The sequence below is a fragment of the Pinus tabuliformis genome, chromosome 5_1 (assembly GCF_031772625.1).
Source record: "Pinus tabuliformis cultivar Carrire ecotype Pingquan chromosome 5_1, CPIR1, whole genome shotgun sequence".
NCBI lineage: Eukaryota > Viridiplantae > Streptophyta > Pinopsida > Pinales > Pinaceae > Pinus > Pinus tabuliformis.
This window is the reverse complement of record NC_142305.1, coordinates 78273173-78289575: the sequence shown is the minus strand read 5'-3', so window position 1 is coordinate 78289575 and position 16403 is coordinate 78273173. Positions and strand designations below refer to the sequence as shown.

Here is a 16403-nt window from a genome sequence, read left to right as displayed (position 1 = left end):
GACATGTAAGATTCGTTATATATCATTTTATTACAAAATATATATATATATATATATATATATATAAAAATTAGATATTTCTTACACAAATTCTCATTAATGATACAAATTCATTGATTTCAAACATAGATCTTCATCTAGATGTTAGTTTTATTGTCTAAATGAAAGACAACTTACAAGATAGTAAGATAAAGACATTGACAGCTGTAGTTTTCTCATTAAGTCATCAAATCAAAATGTGTTACATATGTAGTGCAATGCCGATGGCAAATAGAAATAGAAAATATAAAACAACTACAGGTATACAAGCCTCAAGGCAATAGGTAGCCCATGACCATGAGTCATCAATCCTCATAGTTATCATCAGAATCGGAATCAATGTCCTCATCATCATGGTCACCATTGCTCTCCTTTGCATCCTCTTCCTCCCCTGTATCCATAGTCGCCTTTGCATCTGCTGGTGTGGAGGATGACCCCTCTAAAATATCACCATCATCAAATCTAACAGGCTCTAGCACTGGATCATTGAGATCCATGTTGGCCAATGCCAACTCAACACTGTTGTCCAGGCCCATATCATCAGGAAAGACATCCCACATCTTTGTCTTTCCCTTCAACCACTCTTCCCTATGCTTGTAAATAAGACGAAGGTTGGTGTGCACATACACCATTGTCTCTAACCTGGACTGCTCAAGCCTGCTCTTCTTCACACTATACAAATTCCCATATGTGCTCCAATTCCTCTCGCAACAAGAGGATGAAGTCACCTAAGAGAGGAGCCTCATGGCTAATTGCTGAAGAGGGCTTGTTGCCCCATGATTTGCCCACCAAGAATAGGGCAAATCAACCAGTGCCAGCGGAAAACTCTGCAAAGGCATCCTCCACCTCATCAAGCAATGCTCTATCTTGGAAAACCCGCCTGAATGCATATTTCCTCCCCTGTGAGATTTCACCATCCATGTGAGGAGGGAATCTGCGGGAACGTCCACCATTTAGCCACTCATGGTTGTAGTATTTTGGGTTCAATGAGAGAATCAAACAATATAAGGTGTGCAATTCTTGTCTCATCTGCTGACAAGAATATCCTGTATAGTACCACAGAAGGCCTCTGGTGATGTCTCATACTCGGGGCACTCACTCTGTAGAATAATGCTCCTCACGGACTCAATCATGGAATCTCGTCCCTCATAAACCTCTCCTAGGACGGGTTTGTCTGTATCTGCATAAACCCTCACAAACCTCATTAATCCTCATAAACCCTCCCTCATAAACCTCATAAACCCTCACTTTTTTGGGATTCGAATCCCAAAATCGGGACACGATGCGTCCTAACGGGACACGACCGGGATTCGATTGTGTCCCGTTAGGACACGTTGTGTCCCATTTTTGGATTTGAATTCCCATCGAATCATGTCGGATTCGTGGGATTCAGACACGTGGCCTGTTTTGGACGAATCCGGTTTCAGAGCCCATGGGGCAAACCCGTTAGTTTGAAGAGAGGATTTTATTTTCTTTGAATCTCAGAGAATTTACAGCATTAAATACATATCAAGGGTACTTATCTCTCCCTTGAATATTTGTGCCAGTTTCCTTTATTTTTGTGCTGCAGTTCTGGTAACTTGTGCCACACTTTCCAGCACTCTCTGCCTTGGAAATCAGACCTCTGTTCAGACTTTCCAGCCTCAGAAATTGTGCCAGAGTCGGCTCTTCTCACCTCTGAAAATCGTGCCACTGTCAGCAGTTTTCTCCTCAAAAAGCATGCTGACAACCCTGCAATACTGCCTTGACTTTTGCACTCCCTGAGAAGACTTCTCCTGGAAATGTGTGCCAAACAGCCTGAAATTTCATGCCAACAGACCTGCATTAAATGCCTCATACTGCATGCTGACAACCCTGCATTTAATGCACTGAAAGTGCCTCAATTTCTGTGCTGAGACTGCCTGCAATTTCTGGGTATTCATGCCACTGTCTCAGCCTGTCCTCAGAATTTGTGCCCCACTTCCAGCCTTCAAACTCGACCTGCTGATGGTCTCTCCTTACTGCTATAGGTTCTCTCCTTTACAAAATGCTATCTCATCCTTCACTCCTCTTCTTCTCCTCTTCCTCTTCTCCAACACTTGCACATGAAGAATGAATGAGCACTTTGCCTTTTTCCTCCTTTTTAGTCTCCTTAATGATGAGAAGCCCTATCCCTAGCATCAAGAACTGAGATTAGATATCAGTTTTCCTTGATCAAGGGTGGAGATCTAATCTCCCATTGACCCCCTCTTATGTCTCCCCCTTCATTAATGAGCCTCCCTAGTCACTTTAATATATTTTTGTACCTTGTACCTTTGTCTCATAGAGTCACTTTAAAAACATAAAGTCACTTTAATAATATAAAGTACCATGTACTTTTTGCACCTCATAAAGTGACTAAAAAGTCACACGACTTTAATGAACAGATAAAGTCACACTAAAAAGGTGGGTTCAGTTTGTGTTCTTAGGCTTAAGCAAATAACACTAGGAAACACTTCCTTGGTACCTTTTTCAACAGTTATGTCTGACTTTCTTATAAACTAAGTGTTTTTGTTTGCCTACTGATGTATCAAGGCATCCCATCCAAGGCCCAATTGTCCAAAAGTTGGCTCTCCAAAGACCGTTGTCTTCTCTCTCATCACACAGAGAATATGAACCTCATTTTTGGGTAGTGTCAGTTTGCCAAAAGCTACTATAGATATTTGGAGAACCAATATTCAGTACTACTTCAAGGCAAGGATCATTGGTGCACCACATTGTTTGGAGAATGCCGCTCTCTATTTCAAGTTGCCTTTCTAGGACATGATAGTGCATGCAAATTTCACCTTTATTTTTTCTATGGAAGCTCAAGTGTAAGTATGTTTTTGATCATGACGTTAGCTCATTGTCTGCTTTTTGAACCATGTGGCAAGATGAGGTACATCATGAGCCCCTACCTAAGGGCATTCTGTTGATGAAAACCTGTAGATCTCATAGCTTATTGTAACTTTATTTCAATATTAGTAGCATTATGGAAAACATCACAATGTCAATTGCATATACCCTTCCACCTTTTTCTTTACTGTTTGTAAATATTTTTTTTCTAAATTAAGATGTATTTTTCAGTTAAAAATGAAGTTGCTAATTGCTCATTTATTGGATATCTTTTGCTTCAATTAGGTTAAAAGTTAGGGTTTACTATGATTTAATAACTACCCAAGAAACCAAACAATTTCCTACAAATGTATAATCTGCCATCCTATTTAGAGTTCACTTCAGCTTCATTTCAAAAAGACAATAAAGATCAAGATAGTCATTTTCTACTATGTTGATTTTGAATGGTGTTTGAGCCTGGGGGATTCAAACCCTTGCTCCCTTCCAAGTAAGGGCACCACAAATGCAACAAATGGTTAAATCACCTCTATCAAGATGTACTTTCTTCTTTTCTTTGATTTCATCATTGTACATTCTTTATACATTTCATTTGTGTAGCGATTAATCTGGGGGATCATCCAATGAAATTCAGGGCAATGTCCCACTCCAGAAGCATAAAGCTGGTTGCCTCGCTGGTCTCTTGTGCCCATAGCATATAAATTTCCATCTTTCTTGTCTGCTGTTAATGTGTTTCTTGAAATAGTTGTTTAGCTTAGTATTTCATTCTGTAAATTATTTCTTGCTATCTGGTTAGCTAGATTTCTTTTCCACGCTTTATTTCCTGTCAATGGTTGCTTTTTTTTGTTCATCTCTGCAATCGAGTAGTTTCCTGCAAGACTTGAGGGTTCAGAAAAAGAAAAACTTGTGGGCTGCTCTAGACAGAGTCTGGCAAAGGAACGTACTGTAGGTTATTTTATTTATGTACCGTAACAGTTGCTGTAAGACTCAGAAAGCCAAGAAGCATAGAACATGTGAGCTCCCCTAGAGAGTCTAGCCAAGAAACATTAAGTTAGCTGTTGGGTTCTTTTTATCCTTTTCATGATTCTTGTAATATTGTACAGTAAGCCAAAGGAGCACAGTGCAGGTGCGCTACCAGGACTACTATCTTCCATGATTTAACTTGTCATTGAGCCATTAGAGTAGTCAAATTGAAAAATTGTTAAATCCACTCTCATTGATTGATTTAGCATTTCCAGGTCGGTGAATCGCTGTGATTGCAAATACAATGCACGTGCTGAATTGACAAATTTAAGAGTGTCCTTTTATAAATCCTAGGTGCATTAATCCCAAAGATCTCTGGAGGCCATCGTAAAGAATATAAATTAAACAAATTATCTAGATGTTTCAAAGTTGTAGCTCTTTTGTATACAAAAAAATTAACAAGACTTTAACGTATGGTCTTTTATTTAGTCAACAATCACACAGTGAAAAGAATTAGGTAACCAATTCCCCTCAACTACATGGGCCAAAGCAATAATTACGCATTTTGAAACATGAAATATTTCCAAAATGTTCAACAACATCATGACAATGTGGTAATCCAAGTTTGCAAAAAAACCAAACAGTCAGACATAACTAGCAGACTCTATTAGAATTTAAGCCTCAAAACACATACCATTTTTGCAGATATTTTCATGCAACAGTTCTGAAAATAAAAAGATGTAACAAGTCAATATAAAATCCATTCTACCTGTCTGTGCAGCTTCTAAAAGCATTTCTTCTTGAGTCATCCGCCGTTCCTCTCCCTCCCTTTTCCTTTTTATTATGGGCTGGAATATATTTTAAAACATAATTAGCTCAGAATTCATTATTTCATTCTCATATTTAATGCTTTAAGATTGTGGGTAAAAACTCCAGTAAATCTGGTGACAAACAGAATTTTCTTTAACTTGTTTAAGAGGCCAACATCTGATTCAGAAACATGTAAGAAATGTCTATGTAAAACACCAACCCCAAGAAAACAACCTCAGACAATAACATTCAAAACCTTACCCACACCTGGTATGCCCAAAACCCCTAATCTCCATGGAAATAGTAGTTTCAACTGCCACAAAAAGCTCCTATTGCTCATGCTGCACAATATTTTGGAAAAGGGGGTTGAAGTGCCCTACGTGAGATGGCTCTAGTCAACTCATTTGATACATCGATCTGTCAATATTTGAAACATAATAAAAAAAAAAAATGATAATAATAACGAAAACTAGTTTAATGAAAAGTTAAAGAGCACATATATGCCTTCACCTCGTGACCAGTCAATGCATATAAGTAGACCATCACGAAGTTCATCAACCCAGACCGGCTGGTGTTAATTTGGCAGCTCAGTGACAAATTCCAATCATTGGACTAGATTCCTCTTTCCGAGAGGACCAAAATTGACCTTTGAAGCACTGAATTTGAATAACGAAAAATGTATTTTGGAATTCAAGTCCACATGTACACAAATTGTCAAGGTCGGCCTAAGGACAAATTGCCCCTCCTCCAACGCATATAAATACAAGTGACCTCAAGCTCATTTGGATATCATATCACATCATCTCATCTTCTCTCTCTCAATCTGATTGGTTCATACAGCTCCGAGGCAGCTCTTTTTCACATGTGTGGGCAAGAAGGACAAAAAATTTCAGGTGGCCAAAAATCTCAGCTAATCTGCACTTTGACCAGCGTTGACTGTTGCAAACAAGGTTCGTTATAGCAGGTTAAACACTCCAAAACACTTGAAATATGAAGATCTCCATTGAAGATACAAGACTACATATATATATATATATATATATATATATATATATGTATGTATGATAATGATGTTACAAATGAGAGTGAGGGCCTGCTTATATACCCTAGGCAGGTGTCCCTTTATGAATGGTCATGTCCTGAGGAACATACCTCTTCATTAACTAATTAATCATTATTGGTGATGTGTTATTATTATTTATACTTAAATCTATATTTTATTCATAACATTGACCGAGGGTTATTTCACATCATTTTGGTTCGATTTTTCTGGGGAATCTCTCTCACTAGGTCGCATCTTTTGGCACAAAAACCGAGGAGTTTAGAGTTGTTTGACTTGGCTTGACCACAGGAAAAATTGCAGACTTTGACCGCATAAGTTTCTCTCTCATTTGACCAAGTTTGACTTCATCACTTGTCATACTTTGACTGGGAAAGTTTCAATTTCTTGCGGCCGAGTTGACTGGCAAAAAATTGAGGTGATCTGACTTGTTTGACTGGCATTGACTTCAGGGTTGACCGCAGGGATTGATTGCAGAATTTCTCTTTTTTGACAAAGTATTCAAGATTGTTTTGGGTTGACTTTGATCAGCACTAGAGGCTGCATTTATTGCTGATTTGACCGAGCTGATTGAAAGGGTTGACCCTTGACTTTGTGGACTGGTTAGGGCACACTTTAACTGTTGTTGACAGAATTGCAGATTTATGACAGTTGACCAAATTTGACTGTTTCATCATTGGCATATTGGCTGGTTGAGTTGTTGGACAAGTCAAGGCTTTGACTTTGACTTGTATTATTGAATTTGGCTCATTGTACTCTTTGTTGAACATTTAAAGACAACCTAATAGAAGAAGAATTTCAAAGGGTTTTTCCTTGGTCTTTGACCAATTTGGTATCTCATGTTGATGCTCTTGATTGTATCTTATTGTCATTGCATTTACCATTCTATCTTCAATTACTATTGATTATTGGAAGAATTAATTGTTATTGAAAAGATTGCTAAATTGAATTGGGCTAAGCCGCTAAAGTAATTGATATATCATAGACCACCTCAGCACAGTTGGTCCAAACCAATACAAATCAATCTCAATTGGTTGTTGAAATATGTAACTAGGTTCATATGTAATCATGATTTTATGTATTTGATGTAATGAGAAAAATAAATTTATTTTTGTTATTCTTGAGGCATGGGTTTCATGCTCAAGGAAATTTATTTTATAGGTCAAGCTCCCATTGAGAGCTTCTAGGGCTTGTCATTGTATCTACAAGTCAAGAGAGTCATTGTCATGTATGCAAGACCCATTTGGGCATGTTACATATTGTAAAAAGAATTTATTTGAGTCAAAGTTGGGTCAAAAAGACCCTCCAAGACCTCGTCGTGGTGCAATGAACAAGTCGACCTACACAAGTGATCGTCGGCCTCAAAGGAGCAATTTGACCTAATGAAAGATCTATATATAAGGGAGACTTCGACCTCACTTTGGACATACACTCACTTCACTCAAGTTCAATCAAGAAAGAGAAAAGAGTGCGAAGAAGAGGAAGGCAAGAAGGAGAAAAGAAAGTCGAGTTTTTGGGACTGTTTTTGGGCTATCTTTCTCACACGTGCGAAGTGGATTAGGGCATCTTTCTGCAGCAGCAAGTATCGAATTGCAGTCATCATCAAGGGTCGAGTTTTGGGTCAAGAAAGGTCTCCTTTGCAAGTCAAAGTATCAAGGAAGAGAAGTCAAGTCAAGCGAAGGAGAGAGGAAACAAATTCATCCATCTTCTAGCCACACATGTGAACTAGGGTTTCTACAGAAGAATCAGCTGGGAGGTTGAAGTTGCAGAAGAATCTGTTGGGGGGTCGAAATCGCAAAAGAAGGTTTTGGAAGTCGAAATTGTAGAAGTTGTTGGAAACACATCAAAGAGAAAAGGTTTGACTTGGTCTTGGAGGGTCTTGGTCAAGGGTCATAGGTCTTAGAATTCGTCAATTGAAGTTCTATAAGAATAGAAGAATTCTGGTGGATTTTCCTCTCAGTTGGAGAGGTTTTGGCCCTCACTGATCGCCTAAGCTTGTGTCCTCTTGCTTTACTGTTCTTTATGGTTTGGTAGTTGAATGATTAAATATAATCAAGTAAAAGAAGAAGTTAGTTAAGTAAAACTACATCACAAGCAGTTATCAACAAAAGAGAAATCACCTAATCTAGCTGCCCCTAGATTCTCAACATTGGTCAGTCCTATCATGAACTAGCCTTATAGGTCACAAACTCCACCCACAGATTTGAGAGGGTTTTAGGCTGTTTTTGTTTCTAAAAAGGCAAAATCCCTTCCTAAACCCTAACACTTTGTTATAAAGAGAACCTCCCTCCCCTGCCTAATTTCCTAGTACTGCTACTACTAAGATTGCAAATGGCCCTGAGGAGTTTGAGGAGTCTAAAGACTCTAAACCAAATGCTAAGTTAATAGGAAACAGATATAAGGATCAAACAACAAGGATACTTAATGCTCATAACGAAAGAATTGACCAACTAACTAGAAGTGTAGATGCATTATGTCAGAACAAGTAACGGTAACTCCACGAATGTTTTTTCTATTGAGAGAAACATTAATATATACATTAGAGAGGGAGACCCTTGGAATTCATATCCCAATGTCTCTTCATCTTCTAATTTTCATATTTACAATATTTGCCCAATCCTTGAGGATTAGGTGTCAAGATTCCCCCCCCCCCCCCCCCTTAATCTGAAGGAGTGTTGATAAGTCCAAGCATCATTCTGAATCTTTCAAACTATTCTCTTCCAAACGCTTTGGTGAAGATGTTTGCAATCTACTCATGTAATGTTCCAAATTTAATTTTTGCAAAAAATTGCTTCAGAAATTTAAGCTATCAACTCCATAAATAATTGGCACAAATTAAACCACAAATTTCATGGCAAAAACAAGAAATACAATCTGTAACTAAACAATAGATAAATTAATCATGCAGAAGAACTAGGCCTTATTTTATTAATATGTAAAATATGTTGATACAATAACTGGAAATGGCTGAGGTGATGGCCTCAAAATGATTTACAATAATGCTACAGCAGGCCTCCAAACACTAATCTGCTGAAATCACCTGAGAATCCTAAATGGATATCTTGGGTTCACCAAGGGGAGAGATGGGTTTTCACCCAGAATCGCTAAATCACCCGAGGGTTTTCATCCTAGGGCTACTGAAGTAGAGAACTCGGTTATCCAACTCTCAACAAAGACAAATGCTCAATTCCAAAATATCCCCAAATGATCTACTACTCCTTTTAAAGATCCAATAGATAGATCTCCAATCTTCTAGAAGTGTCTTATTTTATTATTTTATTACTATTCTAGAAGCTCCCTCTTGACTCCATCTAAGTGACTTTTTAATTTTAATTTACTTAAGTCACTTTTAGCGTTTTTCCCAATTAGTCATTTTCCCTTTTTATTTTAATTAATTAAGTGACTAATTAAAGTCACTTTTAATCTGGGAAAATGGTAAATCACCCACCATACTCTCTCTAGCCACTGAAAGCGACTCCTCAGCATCCCATCTTGTAGATCTTCTTGTTCTAGTTCCAACGAGCTATTAAACCAAGGTGTTCCATCAGATATCCCTTCCAAAATTCCACCTTAAGGGCAATTAATTAAATTATGTTCAATAATAACGAAAATCGCCATAATGCAACGAAACCAAAAAAAAAATGTACTAAATTGCTCCTCATACTAAGCGAACACTGTCGAACCCCGTAAAACTTCTCAAAACTCCCCTGGGACCCTTGATGACATGATCCTACTCCCATGACCTTGTAATCTCGTGCCCTGGAAATCCACCATGGCTGTACTATAGTGGAAAATAAAATTCGGGTCATGACAAATCCTCCCACCCAAGATTGTTTGCCCTCAAGCAATCCGCACATGTCCACTGTAGAGGCATTTGCAAACTAATACCAGGATCCCATATGAACCACTGGACCACATCATGCCTCCATGCAATTCAAACATGACTGGATCCATCAATACCTAGATCCCAAACCCATCTTTGACTCGACCCCTTGGGCCTTGGTGATTAAGTCAAAGACAAGTTTTTGAGAAAATTGGCGCAAAATAATTAATTTTGAGCTAATTAATATGGAATTAAATGATAAATTCGAAAATTCCTCAAAAATAAAAATTCATCGGCTAAGGTCTGTTTCGGGTAGCTCAAGTAGCAATGGCTGTGGAATGAAGTCTCACCGAACCGGAGATCTTGGGTTCGAATCTTGTGCTACCCTCCCCCTATAGTGGCGTGAATAATGGACATGTAAAAATGAAAATAGGAGAGTCCTACCAAGCTTACAAAAAAGAAAATCATCAACTCAGATTAAAAGATGATAAAGTATTTTTCGATAGCCAAAATTATTTTGACAAGGATCAAGGAAACTAACCGTTATTTTTCATTTGGAGGATTTATCTATGAATTATATAGTCATTTGAGTCTCTAGCCATTTGATTTTTGGCTAAGAAATTGTTGTTGAAGCATTTGTTTGAAGAATTGTCTTGTTGGGAACTATTTTTCTATCATAATAAAGACTTTAGGTTGCAACATGAGGTGTCCATGTTCATTGATTTGTGGTATGTACTGACTATGGGTTTTCCTATGTTGCGCTAATATATGATTATTTTGAAATAAATACGTATTGTTTGCAGATACTTCAGTCATTGGTCTCCAAGTTCACAAATTGTGGGCAAAGATTAATTTTGCTTAGATCTTGAATATTTATGTGGTGGATTAAATCTTCACTAAAGCTATAATGTGCATGGGGTTTCTGAAGCATTTTAGCCATTTATCAAAGAAAATAGCCATAAAAAAAATTATTTCTCAAAAAATTAAATTTTCAAAACCCTTGTTTATTTGTATATTTGTAAAATAATTTGTAAATTACTTTTGCTAAATGGGGTTTTGGGATTTTAAGATTTTGTATATATTTGGGGTTTGGGTGTTTTGATTTTCATTTTTGCAGGTGAGATCTATCGAAATCAAAAGAAGAGGCTGAAATAGAGCTAGATCTAGGCCCTTGAGGGTAAGATCTAGTCTCTAGAAATTATCTGTAAGACCATCCATTGGAAAATTTGCAGCAAAATTCAAATCGGGAAGAGAAAAAAAATTCTAAAGCAAGTGTTTCACTTTTCAGGTCTCCCAGGCCCAGATCTAGCTTCCTTTGGCCCAGCGGCAGCGTCTAAGGCCCTTGCGTCAGCCTTTCCAGCCTCTCAGAGGCAAGTCATAGCCTCCAAGGGCCTTGGCACTCCCTTCAAGCCCCTGCATTGGGGTTTTAAGGCCTTAAGTGGCCTAGTTGTGGGCTTGAGCAGCCTCGACCCCCCTCTGAGACCTTAGGGCTAGCCGTGAGATTTTTAGCCCCTAAACCCTAGTTGTTTGTCCCTTTTTGGCCAACATCCAACCCTTTGAAGCTCTCCTCCTCCAACATTGCCCCTTTTTTGTCTCCTCTACCTCCTTTGACCCCTGATCTGCCATCCTAGCCTCCTTAGCCCTCAACGCTAGCCCTATTGAGCCTAAGCGTTGGTCCTCCTTAGCCTATTTTGCCCTAGTTTCCTTAGTTCTAGATCTGAAATTTTCAAGACTGATTCTTTGGTGGTTTTGCAAGAGAAATTTGCTCAAAACTTGTGTTTTCAGGTGCAAAATCATTGGAGAAATTTTGGGCTACTTGAGCAAGTTGATCTTCAAGGCCTTGGACCTAGGGTTTGATCTCTTAACCTTCATTTTGCCTTTGTTTTATTACAGCAGTGATAACAGTGATATAATAGCCCTAAATCACATTTGCATTGGTCAAAATCACTTAAAAGTTAAAATTGCAAATTTTAAATTTTCCTAAATTTTGCCCACATGGGCATCTTATATCTAGCCTAGATCTAAAAAATTGTTTGCTGAAATTTACTGCGTAGGTTACTAAATCAGATCTGCAATTTTTGAATCAAGCATCTAAAGAGGGCTCAAAAAATTGATTTTCAATTTCGGCAAAATTTTCATATTTTTGGCATTTTGGGCATTGGTTATAGTATCATTAGCTTGTTCATCTACTGATTTGTTTACTGTTGTTATAAGATATATCAGATATGATCTATCACTGAATACTTTGGCAAGTTGTTGGGCATTTCACTGATCAATGTTAATCACTATTGGTTTGTTATCCATTGAATCTAAGATGTTTCCCCACTGTTGTTATAACTTTCTTACTGTTGTCCTAAAAGTCACATATAACATCTTAAGAGGTCTGAAAATTATAAATCTACATTGGTTAAGCATTGGTAAGTTTTCTACCTCATAAGTTTGGCAAATTTCATGGTTTAAAGTAATTTTCTTACCGTTGTCCTAAAACTAATAGTTGTTGAAGTGTCCTTGTTGGTTTTGGAATCTAACATTTGTTAACTTGGCACTCAACACACTCAAGACTCTCTAATCTCATTGATGGTCTAAGTTGTTTGAGCATTGAGATCTAATTGGAATTGTTGTGTTTGACATCTAATTGATGCATTGTTAAGAAATCATTGGATAACTGCTCTAAGTTAGAGATCATAATCTTAAGAGCTTTTAATATCTTGGTTGTCTATCTTAAGCACTTGGCATCTTAAGTTTCATTGGTTATCATTCTAAGTAAGCATCTCAACATTGGTCATTTGGCATCTTCTAAGCATCTTGTGGAATATTGTTGAATATTGGCACTTGTATCTTTAAGCACCTGTCTTGTCTTAAGATTGTTATCTAATCATTGTTAAGTACTCTGGCTATAAGATAATTCACACTAAGTACTTAAATAACATAAACAATCTTAACTCAAGAAGACTTCACTCAATCTATCTTGCATAAGCATCCTAGGACTTAGTTTGCATTAATAATTTACCTCCAAGCATAAGCTTGGTTGATAGACTCCTAGGGCAACCCTTTTCCAATTAGCTTGAGGGATTCAACTCTTCTTAGTGGTTAACACAGTGACCTTGCAGTCGTCAAAGCCATAGTCTCTGCAACGCCGGAGGAACGGGGGTGGGTGGAACATAGTGGGAGGTATCGTTAATCAGGCCATTGTCTGCTTCCCATTGGCTTCCATTTCACAACCTACTCTGAAGATTGTTTCTCAAAAAAGTAAGGGAGAGGTTCAACTTAGACTAGACATTGAAGCTAAAAATAACCAACACCCTTGCATCACACCTAGCTCTATAGGAATTGCATATCATATAGGATAGTCCATCATATTAAGCAGTGGGTGTCCATCCGGTTACTTGGTCTAAATTTATAATAAGCAATAATTGTGACTCCATAAGGCACTGGTCTCATACTTAAATCTAATCTAATCATAAATCTTGCTAAATTCTATCGATTAGCTAGGTCACTCATCTGTGTCTCCCAAACGAGTTGGTTCCCAACTCGTTTTCCTTCAACTCATTCCATAGGGACTACCCCCCATAGCCTGCTATTGGGAGACAGCGAGAACGGAGTGGGCGGGGATCAGAGTGATAGCCCCCGCCCAGAGAGGTTGTCGCGATGCCTGTACAATCTGGGCAACAACAACCCCCATAGCCTGTTGTTGGGAGATAGCTAGAACATAGTGGGCGAGGATCAGAGTGACAACCCCTGCCCTAAGCGATTGTCACAGTGCTTTTACAATCTGGGCGACGACAGGTTCCTTTACTGATGAGGGGGGCACTCATGGGCCCTAGGAACCAGGGTGATGGCCATGATAAGGGATAGAGCTCATATTTGGCTTTTCCCACGTGCTATATTAAATCTCTCAACGATCTTTTGCATTTTATAATATACTTTTTCTTTTGTTTCTTGCTTGTGGCCATGATATGCTTTTAACTTTCTTTTAGCTACATCAACCTCCAAGGCAACATTTCCAAGCTCGACCTAGATATGTTGACAAGGGGAGGGGGTTGTGCTAGTGCCTTGTAGAACCAGTGGTCATGTGGACCCAGAGAAGGAAAATGATGAAATAGAGCATGTAATGTGCAGAGGGGAGTGTAAAATGTGGAATAGGAAAACGAGACCACGCTACCAAAATCGAGGTTTCCTGAGTTGTGCCCTTCCTAAAGCGATAGGCCAATAGGGGTAATCCAGCAAGACTAAGATTGAGGATTAACTCCCATTTAAGGTGAGGGAATGAAACCACGATCATAGCCCTTCCTTCTTCCAAATCACCCAATAATCCATGCCAAAAATGCCCAAATGAAAAAAAAGCATAAGCACCCGATTGCATAATGTAAAACATACATTTTGGGTCAGATTGCCCACCTTCTAACATATGCTCTCTACAAATGGGTGTAGAAACAAACAACTGATGCAGAGAGTGGAGATAAAGTGGCACATCACATCGGCTATGAAGTGGCTCTCAGGGGTTGTTGGTTGTCGGCTGGAAGATGGATAAGAGGAAAGTTCTCCTAGGGGTACCTACTTTTGGTGGGCAACAAGCACAAAATGATGCTCAGACTTGACATCAAAGGATAGACTCAAGTCTTCTTTTACATAGAGAACTCGGACTTGTTCTTTGAAGCCTCAGACTAGGGCTTTTCTTCAAATGATATTTCTTACTACAAGCTTGGATTCCAAGTGAGGAGGAATTGACATGGTTTAAAATGATTCACATCGACTATTGAAGCTTGGATTCGATCTATAGATGTTGGTCATAGACTACATAACTCGATCATTCACACTTTCATGCCAATTCAGACTTCAATAAGGTACAACCTTCATGTATCTAAGAATTTAGTTAAGATCATAGTCCTAGACTCAAACCTCGACCTAGATACAGGCCTGAATTAGGTCAGATTTAATGCAGGATAAGTCTTGTATCTCTTTTATACTTCTTTCCCTTCTCCTTTAAATGCTACAAGACTCGGACTCTTTCATAGACCGTCCAAAACGAGAACAGACTTCAGTCTCTTCTTCACAACATACCACAGACCTAAGGCTTGGATCATTTCCTTCTTAAGCTAGAACAAAAAACATAACTTAGGTTATTTTAATGATTTACATGTGTGTGTCATTTCCTTGTCGTTTCATATCCAGATTTTTCGAAAATTTGTCGTATTCGTTTCAAAACACGTATCCATATCCGTTTCTGTATTAGTTTCAGTGCAACTTAGCTCGATACAGTTGGATCTTTTGTTTGCGAGTGTTTTTTATCTATGTGTCCATGATTCAATCAGTTGTGTCATGTTCAATGCAATCGGGGTTGAGCTTTGTTGGTGTCAGTACTTAGCAATATCTGATGCTTCTAACAATGGCGGAAAGTACAGTCGCAAGTGATCCACATTGAACACGAGGTGCAAGCCAAAGAATGGAGGGATATTGAGCTCAAAAGCATTGTCTCCCACAGCCTTGGTGATAGTGTAAGGCCCGTATCGGAGTGGTCAAAGCTTTTAATGGGTTCTGGCAAGGCATTCTTTCTGCAAATGCAACCAAACTTTGTCGCCCACCTGAAACTTATGTGGCAGCCAACGTTGACCGTGTCATTATTTGTACTTGGCATTGGCTTTATCCAAGATGTCGTGAACCTGTTGGCGGATGTGATGAATGCACTCAATAAACCTAGTGGCTTAATTAGCTTCGGACTGAGCATGGGCAGATTCTTCCTGTGTAGTTGCAAAAGGCAGTGCAACATCAAGGGGGCATAATGGTTGGAATCCTAGACCCACTTGAAAGGGGTTGTGGCTAGTCAAGCTATGGAGAGCTCTGTTATAGCTATGTTGCAGATAGGGAAGACTCTCATCCCATGTTCGCGAATGCTTAGAGTTGTACATGCATAGTATGTGCACAATCATCTAGTTGACGACCTTTGTGTGGCCATCAGTCTGGGGGTGGAATGCAGTCAACCTGGTGAGCTAGGTGTACAACAATGACCATAGGCTTGACCAAAATGCACCTAGGAATTAAATATCCCTATCTGATATGATTGTCTGCAGGATCCGAAATGTACCCACACTCGTTCAAAGAAGAGTTTAGCAACGGCTTTTGTTGTGATACTCTTCTTGCAAGCAACCAATATGGCCATCTTTGAAAATCTGTCGACAACCACAAATACACAGTCATTACCATGCTTGGTAGAAGGAAGGCCAAACATATAGCCCATGGAGATGGATTCTCAATGTCTACGAGCAGGCAAAGGAGTATATAAGCCTTGCTTCTTAATGGTCGGCTTGGCGATGCAACAGGCAGTGCAGAATCTGATATATTTTCCAACATCCTGTTGGAGATTTGGCCAATAAAAATACTTCTACAGTACTGCCACTGTCTTCTTTACACCAAAGTGTCCTGTGACCCGACTACAGTGTGCTTCCCAAATCATCTTGGCATGCTCACTTGAAGGAACACAAAGGTGTCCCAGGTGGCATAACAGTGCATCGTTGAGGTGGAAGTCTGGAACTTGCTTGTCATCCATCAGCATCTGGTATGTGCTGGTGAACTCTAAATCACTTTTGTAAAGTTGCGGCCATCTGGAAGTCTCGTGCCCAGAAGAGTCGAAACAGTTGTTAGCGCCACAACCAGTGGCCGACTGAGGCGCTCTGCAACATTATTGATGTTGACCTTTTTGTACTTAATGTTCAAATGAAATTGTTGCAGAGATGTGTACCATCTTTGATGGTTGTCGTTCTGAAATTTCCCTTGTGTCTGTATAAACTAGAGAGGTCAGTGATTTGTGTGGATGATCATCTCCTTCCACATAATATAATGTTTCCACTGTCGAAAAGCCCG

The 16403-nt window shown here is 39.0% G+C and overlaps 1 protein-coding gene across 2 annotated transcripts in view; it reads right to left on the bottom strand.

Moving 5' to 3' along the window:
- Window positions 1–16403, bottom strand: part of SWC2 (DNA binding protein SWC2) — a 271223-nt gene that overhangs the window by 226810 nt on the left and 28010 nt on the right. For both annotated transcript variants that reach the window (XR_016260632.1, XM_089431761.1), the window contains exon 7: window positions 4622–4700. Coding sequence is in view for 1 of the 2 variants with exons in the window: in XM_089431761.1 (XP_089287887.1) it covers window positions 4622–4700 (79 nt within the window). In the remaining variant the exon portion in view is untranslated. The remainder of the gene's footprint in view (window positions 1–4621; window positions 4701–16403) is intronic.